General features: G+C 42.6%; 2 protein-coding genes across 10 annotated transcripts in view; one reads left to right on the plus strand and one right to left on the minus strand.

Annotated features, from left to right (window-relative positions):
* Window positions 1-5391, minus strand: part of LOC121841166 (mucin-5AC-like) — a 14461-nt gene extending 9070 nt beyond the window's left edge. Inside the window, exons 1-2 of one of the 3 annotated variants that reach the window (XM_042307730.1) lie at window positions 5165-5391; window positions 4050-4080 (exon numbers count right to left, since the gene is read on the minus strand). The gene's annotated coding sequence lies outside the window, so the exon portion shown is untranslated. The remainder of the gene's footprint in view (window positions 1-4049; window positions 4081-5164) is intronic. The other 2 variants (XM_042307722.1, XM_042307726.1) reach the window with 2 other exon arrangements.
* A 538-nt stretch (window positions 5392-5929) lies between these two features.
* Window positions 5930-17178, plus strand: LOC112255016 (28S ribosomal protein S29, mitochondrial). 7 transcript variants are annotated; one of them, XM_042307788.1, is made up of 13 exons: window positions 5930-6097; window positions 6380-6421; window positions 11176-11364; window positions 11453-11554; window positions 11608-11716; window positions 13417-13509; window positions 13613-13743; window positions 15185-15265; window positions 15820-15981; window positions 16146-16205; window positions 16286-16375; window positions 16581-16698; window positions 16780-17178. In XM_042307788.1, the coding sequence occupies exons 3-13, from the start codon at window positions 11311-11313 to the stop codon at window positions 16863-16865; spliced, it is 1086 nt and encodes a 361-aa protein (XP_042163722.1). In that variant the 5' UTR covers window positions 5930-6097; window positions 6380-6421; window positions 11176-11310; the 3' UTR covers window positions 16866-17178. The 7 variants fall into 7 exon arrangements, with proteins under 7 accessions (XP_042163722.1, XP_024283809.1, XP_024283816.1 ...); XM_024428041.2 differs by having other exon boundaries at window positions 11251-11364; window positions 16567-16698; XM_024428048.2 differs by having other exon boundaries at window positions 11251-11364.
* Window positions 17179-17227: the final 49 nt, after the last annotated feature.

Genomic DNA, 17227 nt, shown 5'->3' on the forward strand with positions numbered 1-17227 from the left:
CTATGACTAAATATGAATGTTTTGACCCTCAGTCCTATAAACAACCTGTCTGTCTGTTCCAAGGAAGTGTCTGTTGTGATAACTAACCAGCAGTCGACGATATCTCAACATTTAAAGTAGACTCAGCGATATGATGTAGATGCAGAAAGTAAACAGCATAGTGGGTCAATTTTCGCAACAACTACTGTCATTGAGCATTGGCTCAACTTCTCTGTTTCGATGCCCTGGCTACCACTCTGTGAACAGCGTGAAGCGAACCCCTGCACATGCGCAGATACTTTGTGTGACTGAGCGAGTGTGAAGTCTTGCATCTTGCTCTTCTCAATATCTCCGGTGTTGCTTGTGGCAAAGTCATTTAGCTCAGTCTGCCTTTAAGCAGCGGGTCTACAGCTATTGCAGATGTCAGAGTGATGGATAGACTTGACACTATTATCATTGTGATCCTCAGCACTCAACAAGCAGTGGGTTAAATCATTGTAATGGCCCTCTCATATCCAACTATCTCCATCAGACTGTCACTGTTATCAGCCATAACTACTAGTACATTAGCATCTCTATGACAACACACTACTGACAGAGCATCCCATTATTCGCTATATATACAAAGGTATGTGGACACCCCTTCAAATGTGGGGATTCGGCTATTTCAGCCACATCCGTTGCTGACAGGTGTATAAAATTGCGCACACAGCCATGCAATCTCCACAGACAAACATTGTCAGTAGAATGGCCTTACTGAAGAGCTCAGTGACTTTCAACATGGCACCGTCATAGGATGCCACTTTTCCATCAAGTCAATTCATCAAATTTCTGCCCTGCTCGAGCTGCCCCGGTCAACTGTAAGTGCTGTTATTGTAAAGTGGGTACATCTAGGAGAAACAACGGCTCAGCCACAAAGTGGTAGGCCACACAAGCTGACAGAATGGGACCTCCGAGTGCTGAAGTGTGTAGCACATAAAAATCATGTCCTCAGCTGCAAAGCTCACTACCGAGTTCCAAACTGCCTCTGAAAGCAACGTCAACACAATAACTGTTCGTCAGGAGCTTCATTAAATGGGTTTCCCTGGCCGAGCAACCAAACACAAGCTGAGCAGCCAAACACAAGTGGTGTCCATACAGAAATGGTTTGTCAAGATCGGTGTGGAAGAACTTGACTGGCCTGCACAGATGGAGTACAGCAAGGATAACATTCATTTTTTGGACCTCGACATTAGTAAAAATGACAACGGTTATTTGCACACATCAATCTTTAGGAAGCCTACAGATGGGAATACCATTCTGAGGGCAGACAGCTTTCACCCCCGAAGGCTAAAAGAGAATATTCCATATGGCCAATTCCAAAGAGTCCGCAGAGTTTGCGATCAGGAAACAGACCACAGTGTCAAATCTGCTGAATTGGAGAATCGCTTCTTGAATCGGGGCTACAGCATTCAGGTCCTGAAAGATGCCAGTATAAGGGCTGGATTACTTGACAGAGAGAACTTGTTGCGAAGGGGAGTGCCTCGTGATACATCGGAGAGAGTGTATTCTGTTACAAAATACAGCACTGAAGCAGAGAACATTAAAAGAATCATTAAAAATAATTGGGGAATCATCCAAAGTTATACGCTACTATGCCAAGTCTTTCCTGAGCCACCAGTCATAAGCTTTAAGAGATGTCCTACCCTAAATGACAAATTAGTCCACAGTTATCTTCCGGGTGACTCTCAAAAAAACTTGTCTTGACCACAAACCCAAGGGCTCCTTTAAATGTAACCATGGCAACCATTGCAGTAATATTGTACAGAAGAAGTATTTTGTTGACACAGCTTCCTAAATGGAGTATTACATCAAGCATTTCATTAACTGTAAAACCACTCATGTCATCTATAGATTGGAATGTCCACAGTGCAAGGTGTTCTACATTGGACGGACAAAGAGACGCCTTCAAGGCCGCTTAGCGGAACACAAGTACGCCATACGGGTAGGCAATGAAGTCTACCCCATGGCAAGGCACTACAAGTCCCTACACCATTGCAACCCTGCCTCCCTACAAGCTATGGGTATTGATCATATTCCGGCCTCTATTAGAAAAGGGGACCGTCTTAAACAGTTAAACCAAAGGGAACGTTTTTGGATTTACAAACTACAGGCCACTAAATACTCTGGTTAAAATGAATATATGGATTTCTCACCCTTCCTGTAGGGTCGTGATAGGTCCATTTGCTGTCATCTAGTGGACATTTTGTTTAGACTGTTGTTGTTCATGTTTTGCTGTGTTCTAGTGTACTATGGAATATATTGCTTTCTTATTCTTGACACTTCTCCCAGTCATATTTAAGGTTAGAACTACCTTTTAATGTTCTGATAATTCTAGCTTGGAGCTGTATTTTTATAATAACATAGCTACAGTATTTCACTTTTTAATGTGTATAGTATTGCTTACTAGATGTGTCCAATCAATTGTGTAACCACTCCCTCTTCCAATTAGGGCTAATTGGAAAAGCTGTTCAAAAGAGGACATTGTATTCCTTTTTTTTGTACTCCCTGATGAAGGCCATGCAGCCGAAACACAACTTTGTTTCTATTGAACATGCCATACTAATAAAGGCATTTTAATTCATTATATGAAGAGTGCCTTGGTCCTCCTTTCTTTTTGATGACCTAGTGAAAAGCCTTCCAGAAGGCTGTTATAGCAGCAAAGGGGGGCGGGGGGGACCAGATCCATATTAATGCCTATGACTTTGGAATGAGATGTTTGACGAGCAGGTGTCCATATACTTTTGGTCATGTAGTGTACATGATAGTGATCGGTTGAGATAGCAGGATACTAAGTGGTACCGCTACTCCATACAAGCTGATGAGACACACACAGAGAAAAGTGGTCATACATCCTTAAAAACATAGGTGCTGGGCTAATAAAAACAGTAGTAAAGAACAAGAAGACCCTCACACTGTTAAAGCTCCCAATTCACAGCTTTATTGACAACGTTTCCATCTGAAACGGATCTCCGTCAGGTCAAACAAACTGAGTGTTCACCTCACATGACCATTACACACATGACACATGATGGGTGCAAAAACTATTTGTGCATCTCTAATAATTTGATATCAATGAGATGGGAACGTGTAGTAGTTACAGAAAATAATATATATTTACAAAATGACCAAGTAGGAGACCTGGAAGGCAAGATAAATCAAAAGTGATATATTCATGTAAGAAATGGTCTGATATCAAACTATTGGATCAAACCTTTTGGAGACACACACAGACGATGAATCCAATACAATTACATTCTCAATAATATATTATCAGTTCCCCCCAGGAGTCTTAACATGTTCGTTACCAATGTATCTCAGAGAGCTAATGTTGTGACACACGCACACTCTCTGCCCTTTTCTTCACAGTTATTACTGGCTGCATCAGGCTCTTGGTCGGTGGGTCGTACATTGTGTACCCTGGTCGCTACACTGGCTGGCTGATCTAGAGCGGAGGGATGTCCAGTACCGGACTCACTTGTGTGCTCTACCCGCGTTCACGGTGTCACTGTCATGTCAACATTACGCACTAGTTAATTTTGCGAATGGCGATGCAATCGTGTGAACTATGGTAGCTTGTAGGCATTACGCACAGTGCACACATAACGTAGGTGATGACATGACACGTGCTATTGTTGTTGTCATTCATATAGCCTATTTCATAGAACATCTGCCAATAAAACATATAATTGCACAACGGTTTGAACCATTAAACTATTACATGTCTGTCAGTTATCACAATTCTCTATGGTGATAGAGTATTTTTTGTGTGATGAGTCCATACCCCTTTCCTCGCCCTCATCTATCCTCTGTCTGCCGTATAATACTTGTGTCAGCAACATTGGCTTAATAAATATAATCACAGTCTGTTCTGGGAAAATTCAACCCTGGTCCCACACCCCCATAATACATGATATGATAGATGCCATATTGTTGCAACGCTGTGATACAGCACGCTAGCATATACTTACTAACTAACATAACGTGATGGTTTGATATGTTACAAAATTAGACAGATTCGTGCTACTTACCGAGCGTGCGCGTCCCAGAACTGCGTTTAGCCTATATTAGACAAGATAAGAGAGATTGGTGATTACTGTCCTATCCTCTCGACAACCGTCAACAATCATGCACTGTATTTAGATATTGGTTTGGTTACATAACTAAAGTCGCTAGGCCTACTCCTTCTAGGAAACCCTACGCATAGGCTGGCTGGATACAGAAGAGAACAACATTTGCGCGGCGGTTTTCATAGCGCTCGGTTGAAGACTCTACAGCAGCATTCACCGTAGGAACTTGTCTCGACAGCTAGGTGGAGAGCTAGTTACAGTACTGCAGGCGAAGGCAACTAGATTCAACCGCGGAGTCGATGGTTATGGGCCGGGACATCATTATAATAATGCTGCAAATTCACTACAACTAATACCAATAATAGATTGGATTTTGAAAATAACAATAATTTCATACCTTGATTACATTGAGACATGATCACATGCAAAAGACGTCTCGTTTTTAATTTGTGGTATACTTGGGAACATATTTTCTAAATTAAACAAATGTGCAGCTGAATTCCTTGTCATTTTATTATTTTTAATTTTTTTACATAAACAAAATCCTATGTTTTATTATAATAAAAAATGGGGGAGATGGGGTATCACTCGCGGGCCAGTTTTGTTTCGTTTATTTTGTAACGGTTTCTCAGCCAGCTAGGAAAAGGGAAAGTTAGGCTACATTGTTTCCTTCAGACTGATCAGATCTTGCACTGTGCTCGAGAACGGTGAACGCCCCCCGCGAGGCTGCGTCATTCTGTGCCAAAACATTGTTGACAGCTAGGCTTTCTATTAGATTGCATCGTTGCGAGCTTCACTCGTAATAAATGATGAGCACATACACAAGCAATCTCTTAGCAAAGGCAACTTTCATTAGAAAATCTATTCAGAAGCTATATGTGCAGTTGGCCGAAATAATAAAATACCTCAACAGTTCAATGTGCATCTAAATTATTTTTAAAAGTAGCTAAAAAACGTATGTTCACAAAATAGACTAAATGATTTACAAATACATAATGATATAAAAAAAAACTAACAAAATGGCGACGACATATCAAGCCTGGCTTTCTCTTGGCCCTTCTTTCCCAAGCAGTTACCTGTTTGCATATCTGAATTCGTTCCTTGCGCTACCCGGGCACGGTTGAAGTCAGAGCGGACTGAAGCCCATTCACAAAACGGGGGCTTCTGAGCAGAAAGCGCCCGTAGTAGAAGCACTGAGTAGAAGGTTACAGCAGTCTCAAACAAGCTGAAAGCAACACACGGCACACTCTTTCAGGAGCTCCAAGAGGCGGGAGAGAAGGGAGGGAGAGAGGGTGATTGATGTGCGCTATGTGAGATCCAGTAGATTGTAAGCCTATACAGCCAAAGCCTACTGTTTTTTTTATTGTTTAGAAATTGTATTTCATTTGAAAAATGATCTCTATCGAGCATTATTGTGGTTGAATGTCAAATATTAGGCCTAAGGCTATAATTATGTTTACTAACGAAAACAATATATTTTTTTGGTTTCATTCCCGCATACTCCACTTTGAAATTTATGGGACCATCTGGCATAGAATCGTCCTGAGAATGTTTATAGAGGTTTTTCCCCCCTCCTGTCATAACCATTGCAAACCTATAGGCCTAAATCCTAGGTCCATTGACTTAAATCTATTTTAGGCCAACTATTCTCATCACCCACCATTCGGTTATCCAACTGTAGACACTTATTTATTTTGTATATATAGATTTTTTTTTTTTTTTTTTTTTTTTTTTTTTTTTTTAAATCAGACTGGTTCTAAATAAGACCACCTAGCTCTAAAAAAAACTGTGGATGACGTCTGGATTTGCGCAAACGATGCGCATATTTGAGCTCTCTACGTAACATCCTTCGTCTACAAACCAAAATGGCGACTACCACGGATTTAGGCACCGTGACAGTTCGACCGAAATTGTGAAACTCTTCAGTGTTTTCAAAATAGACCTGAACCGTCTAAAACTACATGACCTTGCCTGTTTGGATTTTCATTTGGAATTTAATGAATGAATTGGTTGGTAAATTATTGTTGTGTACCTACAGTTGTTGTAGACTTGCTGCAGTGTAACGTTACTGTAAAACAAGGATGCGTGGTGCAGTGTCTTGCTAGCAGATATCTAGCTAGCTAATGCAAGGTTAGCTAGCTATTGAGCTTAGATTACATTGCTAGTCCTAATAACATAGTCATTATTTTACAGTGAAGGTCGCCCCTGCAAGGTCGCCCCTGCAATAGTACTGATGGCACCAGTGTAACTGTGTAAACTGACCTGGGTTTATGTACTTATTCATGTTCCAGACCATGGCCCTTCACAGACTATCCTTGAGATTACGACAAACGGTGAGACAATGGTGCAAGATCCCATGACATTCATAGCTTTATTTATTCTATTTAACTAAGCAAGTCGGTTAAGAACAAATTCTTATTTACAATAACGGCCTACCAAAAGGCAAAAAAGCTTCCTGCGGGGACGGGAATTAAATATATGTATATATAGGACAAAACACACATCACGACGAGAGACAACACTACACAAAGAGAGATTTAAGAAAACAACATAGCAAGGCAGCAACACATGACAAATCAACATGGTAGCAGCACAAAACATGGTACAAACATTTTTGGCACAGACAACAGCACAAATTGTCAAGAATGTAGAGACAACAAAACATCACACAAAGCAGCTACAGCTGTCAGTAAGTGTCTATGATTGATTAATAGAATGAAGAGAGCTTGAGGCTTGCACTAATACTATAGTCCCTTATACCTAATTGTTATGTGCTGACTCAACTCTCATTTCCATTACACATAAGTCATTGGACGAAGGCATCTTCTGTATGGGGATGTTTAGTTAAGAGCCCCGACGCTCAGTCTGAACATTAACCTGCATCACTTCCTTATCTTGCATATCAGCGAGAAACAATAAATAAAAAAATACAGTACCAGTCAAAAGTTTGGACACACCTACTCATTCCAGGGTTTTTCTTTATTTGTACTATTTTCTAAATTGTAGAATAATGGTGATGACATCAAAACAATGAAAAGCTCTGCACACTTGCCATTCTCTCAACCAGCTTCATGACATCGTCACCTGGAATGCATTTCAATCGAGAGGTATACCTTGGTAAGTTTATTTGTGGAATTTATTTCCTTAATGCGTTTGAGCCAATCAGTTGTGTTGTGACAAGGCAGGGGTGGTATATCGAAGATAACCCTATTTGGTAAAAGACCAAGTCGAATTGCTGCAAAGAAACAACCGCTAAAGGACACCAATAAGAAGAAGAGACTTGCTTTTGCCAAGAAACACGAGCAATGGACATTAGACTGGTAGAAATCTGTCCTTTTTGTCTGAGTCCAAATTTGAGATGTTTGGTTGCATCCGCCATGTCTTTGTGAGATGCACAGTAGGTGAACGGATGATCTCCGCATGTGTGGTTCCCACCGTGAAGCATGGAGGTGTGATGGCGTGGGGGTGCTTTGCTGGTGACACTGTCAGTGATTTATTTAAAATTCAAGGCACACTTTACCAGCATGGCTACCACAGCATTCTGCAGCGATACGCCATCTCATCTGGTTTGGGCTTAGTGGGACTATCATTTGTTTTTCAACAGGACAATGACCCAACACACCTTCAGGTTGTGTAAGGGCAATTTGACCAAGAAGGAGAGTGATGGAGTGCTGCATCAGATGACCTGGCCAAAACACAATCACCCGGCCTCAACCCAATTAAGATGGTTTGGGATGAGTTGGACCACAGAGTGAAGGAAAATCAGCCAACAAGTGCTCAGCATATGTGGGAACTCCTTCAAGACTGTTGGAGAAGCATTCCAGGTGAAGCTGTTTGGGAGAATGCCTAGAGTGTGCAAAGCTGTCATCAAGGCAAAGGGTGGCTACTTTGAAGAATCTCAAATATAAAATGTAACACCTTTTTTGGTTGCTACATGATTCCATGTGTTATTTCATAGTTTTGATGTCTTCACTATCATTCTACAATGTAGAAAATAAAGAGCCTTGAATGAGTAATCGTGGCTAAACTCTTCACTTGTACTATATACAGTGGGGCAAAAAAGTATTTAGTCGGCCACCAATTGTGCAAGTTCTCCCACTTAAAAAGATGAGAGGCCTGTAATTTTCATCATAGGTACACTTCAACTATGACAGACAAAATTAGAAGAAAAAAATCCAGAAAATCACATTGTAGGATTTTAATGAATTTATTTGCAAATTATGGTGGAAAATATGTATTTGCTGCGCCTTCTTCACGACGCTGTCTGTGTGGGTGGACTAACTCAGTTTGTCCGTGATGGGTACGCCGAGGAACTTAACTTACTAACCTCTCCACTACTGTCCCTTCGATGTGGATAGGGGGGTGCTCACGCTGCTGTTTCCTGAAGTCCACAATCATCTCCTTTTGTTTTGTTGACGTTGAGTGTGAGGTTATTTTCCTGACACCACACTTCGAGGGCCCTCACCTCCTCCCTGTAGGCCGTCTCGCCGTTGTTGGTAATCCAGCATACCACTGTAGTGTCGTCCGCAAACTTGATGATTGAGTTGGAGGCGTGCATGGCCACACAGTCGTGGGTGAACAGGGAGTACGGGAGAGGTCTCAGAGCGCACCCTTGTGGGGTCCCAGTGTTGAGGATCAGCGGGGTGGAGATGTTACCTACCCTCAACACCTGGGGGCGACCCGTCAGGAAGTCCAGTACCCAGTTGCGCAGGGTCTCGAGCTTGATGACGAGTTTGGAGGGTACTATGGTGTTAAATGCTGAGCTGTAGTCGATGAACAGCATTCTCACATAGGTATTCCTCTTGTCCAGATGGGTTAGGGCAGTGTGGTTGCGTTTGCGTCGTCTGTGGACCTATTTGGGCAGTAAGCAAATTGGAGTGGGTCTAGGGTGTCAGGTAGGGTGGAGGTGATATGGTCCTTGACTAGTCTCTCAAAGCACTTCATGATAACTGAAGTGAGTGCTACGGGGCCGTAGTCGTTTAGTTCAGTTATATTAGCTTTCTTGGGAACAGGGACAATGGTGGCCCTCTTGAAGCATGTGGGAACAGCAGACTGGGATAAGGATTGATTGAATATGAACGTAAACACACCAGCCAACTGGTCTGAGCATGCTCTGAGGACGTAGCTGGGGATGCCGTCTGGTCCTGCAGCCTTGCGAGGGTTAACACGTTTTAATGTTTAACTCACATCGGCTGCAGTGAAGGAGAGTCCGCAGGTTTTGGTTGCGGGCCGTGTCAGTAGCACCGTATTGTCCTCAAAGCGGGCAAAAAAGTTATTTAGTCTGTCTGGGAGCAAGACATCCTGGTCTGCGACGTGGCTGGTTTTCTTTTTGTAATCCATGATTGACTGTAGACCCTGCCACATACTTCTTGTGTCTGAGCTGTTGAATTGCGACTCTACTTTGACTCTATACTGGCGCTTAGCTTGTTTGATTGCCTTGTGGAGGGAATAGCTACACGTTTGTATTCGGTCATGTTTCCGGTCACCTTGCCCTGGTTAAAAGCAGTGGTTCGCGCTTTCAGTTCCACGCGAATGCTGCCATCAATCCACGGTTTCTTTTTTGGGAATGTTTTAATCGTTGCTATGGATACGACATCGTCAATGCACTTTCTAATGAACTCGCTCACCGAATCAGCGTATTCGTCAAAGTTGTTGTTGGACGCAATACGGAACATATCCCAATCCACTCCAGTCTTGAAGCGTGGAATCAGATTGGTCGGACCAGCGTTGAACAGACCTGAGCGCAGGAGCTTCTTGTTTTAGTTTCTGTCTGTAGGCAGGGAGCAACAGAATGGAGTCGTGGTCAGCTTTTCCGAAAGGAGGGCGGGGGAGGGCCTTATATGCATCGCCGAAGTTAGAATAACAATGATCCTGGGTTTTACCAGCCTTGGTTGCGCAATCGATATGCTGATACAATTTAGGGAGTCTTTTCAGATTAGCCTTGTTAAAATCCCCAGCTGCAATGAATGCAGCCTCAGGATATGTGGTTTCCAGTTTGCATAGAGTTAAAGTTCTCTGCTGCCAATGACTGGAATGAACTGCAAAAATCACTGAAGCTGGAGACCCATATCTCCCTCGCTAACTTTAAGCACCAGCTATCAGAGCAGATCACTGCACCTGTATATAGCCCATCTGTAAATAGCCCATCCAACTACCTCATCCCCCATACTGTTATTTATTTTGCTCCTTTGCACCCCAGTATCTCTACTTGCACACTAATTTTCTGCACATTTATCACTCCAGTGTTTAATTGCTATATTATAATTATTTCTCCACTATAGCCTATTTATTGCCTTACCTCCCTTATGCTACCTCATTTGCACACACTGTATATATACTTTTTTCTATTGTATTATTGACTGCATGTTTGTTTATTCCATATGTAACTCTGTTGTTTGTGTGGCACTGCTTGGCTTTATCTTGGCCAGGTCACAGTTGAAAATGAGAACTTCTTCTCAACTAGCCTAACTGGTTAAATAAAAATATACAGCAGTGGAGGCCACTGAGGGGAGGCCGGTTCATAATAATGACTGGAAAGGAGCTAATGGAATGGCATTAAACACATGGAAACCATGTTTTATTTATTTGATACCATTCCACTTATTCCATTCCAGCCATTAACACGAGCCTGTCCTCCCCAATTAAGGTGCCACCATCCTCCTGTGGTGTACAATATGTGTATATTTTGCATTTGTTAAATTATTTTGATGTGATATAAAAGTAAAGGGCTTTATTTTTCTAGTATCGCATTTGAGAATCGATTGGCGTTTAGAGGTTTTGGCTGCCAGAGCCAGTCTACCTCTGAAAATAACATAAGGTCCTTGGACCTTAAGGAGTAACGGGGAGGTTAGGCTCCTTAAGAGTACATCTTGAGCTAGTGCTAGCTATGAATATTTATTAACATTTAAGATGCATTGGGATGTCAGTTTCCATGTGATCAATGCATTTTGAAAAGTCAGCGCTACATATACAGTACATGTCTTTCTGGAGATGTCTTTCTGGTACTAGTAAAAATGTGTTTTGAGCTTCACCACTGTACTGTAGTTCATTCTAACGGTCCTAAATTCTAGAACACTGCTGTGTTTAGGCGTACACGTTTTGGACTATGATAGACGCTCTACACCTGCCTCTTACCTGTGGAATGTGATGATGTCACGGACAGGTAGCGCAGGTGCGGCCGCTCCATGGCAGTGGGTGTGGCCAGCAGCAGGAGGCGGTTGGCATGGAGACGAGACCGGAGACATTCTCCATCTTCAGAACACAGGAGAACAACCCGGTAGATGGAATAATCAACCACACTTTATTCTGTAGCATGTGGTAATAAGTGTGGAGGGTACTGATGTTTCATCTCCCCCTGTCCCCAGGCCTGTCAGTCAGAACAGCACCTAGGGCAGTACTACACTGTGCCCCCCTCCCACTTCCACACTGTCTTCCCCCATGGCCTGCCTCCACGATACCAACAACAGGTATTGTGTGTGTGTGTGTTACAGTATGACTGACTGTCTGTACCCGTGTCCAGGTGAAGACGTTTAATGAGGGCTGTGTGATGGTGAGGCAGCCTGCTCTGGAGCTGATATCTCACCTGAAGAGAGCTGACTACAGCAAGCCCACCCTGCGCTACCTACTCTGTATCCTACCCTACCTAATATACCTAATCACACCTCAGTGTACCTTTACACATTTAATATAGTTGTGGCCAAAACATTTGAGAATGACACAGATATTAATTTCCACAAAGTTTGCTGCTTCAGTGTCTTTCGATATTTTTGTCAGACGTTACTATGGAATACTGAAGTATAATTACAAGCATTTCATAAGTGTCAAAGGCTTTTATTGACAATTACCAGAAGTTGATGCAAAGAGTCAATATTTGCAATATTGACCCTTCTTTTTCAAGACCTCTGCAATCTGCCCTGGCATGCTGTCAATTAACTTCTGGGCCACATCCTGACTGATGGCAGCCCATTCTTGCATAATCAATGCTTGGAGTTTGTCAGAATTTGTGGGGTTTTGTTTGTCCACCTGCCTCTTGAGGATTGACCACAAGTTCTCAATGGAATTAAGGTCCGGGGAGTTTCCTGGCAATGGACCCAAAATATCAATATTTTGTTCCCTGAGCCACTTAGTTATTACTTTTGCCTTGTGGCAAGGTGCTCCATCATGCTGGAAAAGGCATTGTTCTTCACCAAACAGTTCCTGGGTGGTTGGGATAAGTTGCTCTCTGAGGATGTGTTGGTACCATTCTTTATTCATGGCTGTGTTCTTAGGCAAAATTGTGAGTGAGCCCACTCGCCTTGGCTGAGAAGCAACCCCAAACATGAATGGTCTCAGGATGCTTTACTGTTGGCATGACACAGGACTGATGGTAGCGCTCACCTTGTCTTCTCCGGACAAGCTTTTTTTCCGGATGTCCCAAACAATCGGAAAGGGGATTCATCAGAGAAAATGACTTTACCCCAGTCCTCAGCACTCCAAGCCCTGTACCTTTTGCAGAATATCAGTCTGTCCATGATGTTTTTCCTGAAGAGAAGTGGCTTCTTTGCTGCCCTTCTTGACACCAGGCCATCCTCCAAAAGTCTTTGCCTCACTGTGCGTGCAGATGCACACACGCCTGCTGCCATTCCTGAGCAAGCTCTGTACTGGTGGTGCCCCGATCCCGCAGCTGAATCAACTTTAGGAGATGGTCCGGGCGCTTGCTGGACTTTCTTGGGTGCCCAGAAGCCGCCTTCACAACAATTGAACCGCTCTCCTTGAAGTTCTTGATGATCCGATAAATGGTTGATTTAGGTGCAATCTTACTGGCAGCAATATCCTTGCCTGTGAAGCCCTTTTTGTACAAAGCAATGATGACGGAACGTGTTTTCTTGCAGGTAAGCATGGTTGACAGAAGAAGAACAATGATTCCAAGCACCGCCCTCCTTTTGAAGCTTCCAGTCTGTTATTCGAACTCAATCAACATGACAGAGTGATCTCCAGCCTTGTCCTCGTCAACACTCACACCTGTGTTAACGAGAGAATCACTAACATGATGTCAGCTGGTCCTTTTGTGGCAGGGCTGAAATGCAGTGGAAATGTTTTTTGGGGGAATTCAGTTAATTTGCATGGCAAAGAGGGACTTTGCAATTAATTGCACTTCATCTGATCACTCTTCATAACATTCTGGAGTATATGCAAATTGCCATCATGCAAACTTTGTGGAAATGAATGTGTCATTTTCAACTTTTGGCCACGACTGTACACACAGTCATCCCCGTACCTCTCTATGACCTGTGTTGTCTACCTGTATTGTGTTGAATTATGTTGGTGTTGACCTTGACTGGTTGTGTAGATGGGGTGAAGGGCAGTGGGAAGACCATGTCTCTCTGTCATGCTGTCCACTACTTCTCCAAACAGGGATGGCTAGTACTACACATACCAGATGGTGAGTAACACACACACACCCCGACATGGCATACACACAGACACACAAAATAATGATGATGATGATGATAATAATGATTGTGATAATAATCTCCTCTCTATAGCCCACCTTTGGGTGAAGAACTGTAAAGAGCTGTTGCCCTCCTCCTACCACGCCTCCCGCTTTGACCAGCCAATACAGGCCTCCAACTGGCTACGCAACTTCAGAACCACCAATGAACACTTCCTCTCCAAGGTAGCCCCTCCTCCCCAGATAGATAGTGGGCGCCAGGTACATTGCCTGTCAAAAGTTTGGACACACGGTGTGCAAAGCTGTCAAGGCTTTGCACAACGTACAAACCCAAAAAGCTGTAATCACTTTTTGGGTTACTACATGATTCCATATGTTATTACATAGTTTTGATGTCTTCACTATTATTCTACAATGTGGAAAATAGTACAAGAAAGAAACAAAAGAAACCCTGGAATGAGTAGGTGTGTCCAAACTTTTGACTGGCACTGTATGTGTTGCCTGTAGGAACAAATCTAGGATCAGTTTACCATCCCCTAATCCTAACATTAGAAGTAAGATACAGTGCCTTCAGAAACTATTCACACACCTTGACTTTTTCCACATTTTGTTGTTACAAAGCCAGATTAAAATTGATTTAATTGTTGTTTTTTGTCAACGATCTACACAAGTTCTCAAAGTGGAAGAAACATTTTATTTTTTTAATTCATGGAAAATAAAAAAAGTAATATTTTGATTTGAGTTAATACATGTCAATCACATTTGGCAGCAATTACAGCTGTGAGTCTTTCTGGGTAAGTCTCAGAGCTTTGAATACCTGGATTGTACAATATTTGCCTATTATTTTTTATATTTTTTTAACTAGGCCACTCGGGAACATTCAATGTCATCTTGGTAAGCAATTCCAGTGTATATTTGGCTTTGTTTGTTTCCCAGTGTCGGTTTATTTTTATCCTAAAAAAAACTCCAGAGGCCTTGCCGATGACAAGTATACCCATAACATGATGCAGCCCCCACCATTCTTGAAAATATGACATGATACTCAGTGATGTGTTTGTTGTGTTGGATTTACCCCAAACATAACACTTTGTATTCAGGACAAAAAGTTAATTTCATACCACATTTTTTTCAGTATTACTTTAGTGCCTTATTGCAAACAGGATGGCTTCCTTCTTTTCACTCTATCAATTATGTTAGTATTGTGAAATAACTACTATGTTGATCCATCCTCCGTTATCTCCTATCACAGCCTTTAAACTCAAACTTTATTTAAATCACGATTCGTCTCATGGTGAAATCCCTGAGCGGATCCTGCCTCTCTGGAAACTACGTTAGGATTGCCGCCTGTATCGTTGTGGGTTTAATTTTACACTTTGGATGGTGCATCAATAATAGCTCCACCATACTCAAAGGGATATTCAATGTATGTTTTATTTGTATATTTACCCAACTACCAATAGGTGCCCTTTGTGAACCATAGGAAAAGCTCCCTGGCCTTTGGTTGAATCTGTGCTTGAAATTCATTGTTTGACTTAGGAACCTTACTGATAATTGTGTGTGTGGGGTACAGAGATGTCATTTTAAATACTGTTGCACACAGTTGTTAAGCATATTTTTACTCCTTGAGGCATCCTGTATTTGTGACTGTCTCCCCTTGTTGTTTTAGATCAAGTTGAGGCAGCGGTACGTGTGGACTAAGAGAGAGAGCACTGAGGAGGGACGGCCACTAGGGGAGCTGGTGGACATGGTGAGTCCAGTGTCAACGTGCCCTTTATTAAGGCGTCAGCATCCTTCAGTTTGGCCGAACTTGGCTAGGCGAACCGAACGAGTGTGCTCGCATGCTCCCTTAAAAGACCTTCATTTGAAAAATGTTAATAGTGCTGTTTGTCCATTTTTAAGATGCCGTAGTCAGAATTAATCTGTTATGACGTTTTTGCCAAGGAGATCTTAGTCATGCAATTTTATATTTAACTAAGATGTATTGTGCAGTATTTTTCAATTTAAAAATGTGCATGAAAACAAGTAATCTCTTGTTGAATGACAACAAAGACTTTATTGCAGAATCCCTACGAAGGGGTGTAGAGTTCAGCTACCGACTTCGGCTTGCCTCCAGCAAAAAATGAACACAAACATCACAATGTAGTCATAATATATGCACAAACTGTTCCGACCTGGTTTGGCTGGGAATCATGTGGACGCCTTGCGTCTGGGCTCCAGTTCTGAAACATAATTGGTTCAGTGCACTTCTCTTAAGAATCTCATACCACGTATCATTGTTAAGCTGTGTTTTTTTCACCCCAGGGAGTGTCTCATGTGAAGAGCAGCAGTGATGTGGTGGGGGCAGTTCTAAAGGAGCTGAGGCTACAGGCTTGGGGGACAGAGGGGGGCTTCAGGATGGCTGTGGCTGTTGGAGTCAACGGCCTCTGGGGAAGGACTACGCTCAAGAAGGAAGAAAAGAGCCCTGTACTTATACATTCATTCACCTCACTGGATCTATAAAAAAAATGTTGATTTCTATTGCTTCCATTTTTGTCTTTGTAATTTCTGTGTAAAGATTGCTTACTTGACTGACCTTTATCTCCCCTGTCACTTTTCCCTTCTCTCTCTGTGTCTCTCCTCTCTGCCAGGTGGCTCCAGAGGAGTTGACATTGGTTCATAACTTGAGGAAGATGATCAACAATGACTGGGTGAGAACTGCATGGTGGTTATCCTCTGTCTAATAGACATTAGAAAATTACATGATTGTGATTTACGCCCCTCTCCTCAGTGTGGAGGGGCGGTCATCGCCACTCTGTCTCAGACAGGATCTCTCTACGCTCCTAGCTCTGCCTACCTGCCCCAGGAGCTGCTGGGAGAGGTCAGGAGTCATGATTACATCCTGGTTAATGTTATATGTCCAGTCCAAAAACTACCTCTAACCCTTGGTGTCTATTGATCTGGGCTAACAAGGGAATGATCTAGATGTTTTTGGACAAGACCCTTCTGATGTGTTTATATGCATCATCAGTCAAATAGAAACAGAAGTTCACCTATTAAAAACATCCTCAGTGTTCCTCCTACAGGAGGGCTTTGACAGCATGGACCCGTTTGTCCCAGTACCAGTCTCCCTCTACAGTGAGAAGGAGTTTGAGAGCTGTTACCTCTACTACCTGGACCGCCACTGGCTACAACACCCACACAGTAAGAGATATTCACTTTCACCACTGTTTGTGATGGTTTAGATTATGACGTTGAACTGATTGAGAGATTTCTCTATAAAAGGTCAGACAGAGGAAGGGAAGAAAGAACTGATCTTCCTCAGCAACAGAAACCCTTCTGTACTGGAGAGACTGTGTGCCTTCCTGTAACATCACACATGGGCCCACACACCCATAGAGATAGGACTCATCTTTATATCTGTGACAGCATGGGCAGCGCCATTGAGGCTACAACCCATAGGAATCCTCACTCAGTTGACTACTTTGACCACTTTAAAATGGCGGAAGCCCTCGATGGTGCTGCCCATGCGACATCAAGGCCACTAGCATTCTCTATGGGACAAACGCCAATACAGACTCATACATGGATTATAACATTGCAGTTGTGTATGTGTCCCTCCATAAATTATTCTGTTGTGATGCATGATAGTGTCGTTCATAATAAAAATATACATGAAAAACAGTCAGCTCTCATGTTCTCTTTTATATGAGCCAATAAAGCTATTTTCTTC

Source organism: Oncorhynchus tshawytscha, linkage group LG03, assembly GCF_018296145.1.
Source record: "Oncorhynchus tshawytscha isolate Ot180627B linkage group LG03, Otsh_v2.0, whole genome shotgun sequence".
In the NCBI taxonomy this organism is placed as follows: domain Eukaryota; kingdom Metazoa; phylum Chordata; class Actinopteri; order Salmoniformes; family Salmonidae; genus Oncorhynchus; species Oncorhynchus tshawytscha.

Bases quoted from the DNA above. Each gene is read 5' to 3' on its own strand.
- LOC112255016 (XM_024428048.2), top strand. From the start codon at position 6,050: ATGACCTTGCCTGTTTGGATTTTCATTTGGAATTTAATGAATGAATTG. The intron at 6,422-11,250 runs GTGAGACAATGG...TGTCACGGACAG, and splicing joins CCTTGAGATTACGACAAACG to GTAGCGCAGGTGCGGCCGCT. The intron at 11,555-11,607 runs GTATTGTGTGTG...ACCCGTGTCCAG, and splicing joins CTCCACGATACCAACAACAG to GTGAAGACGTTTAATGAGGG.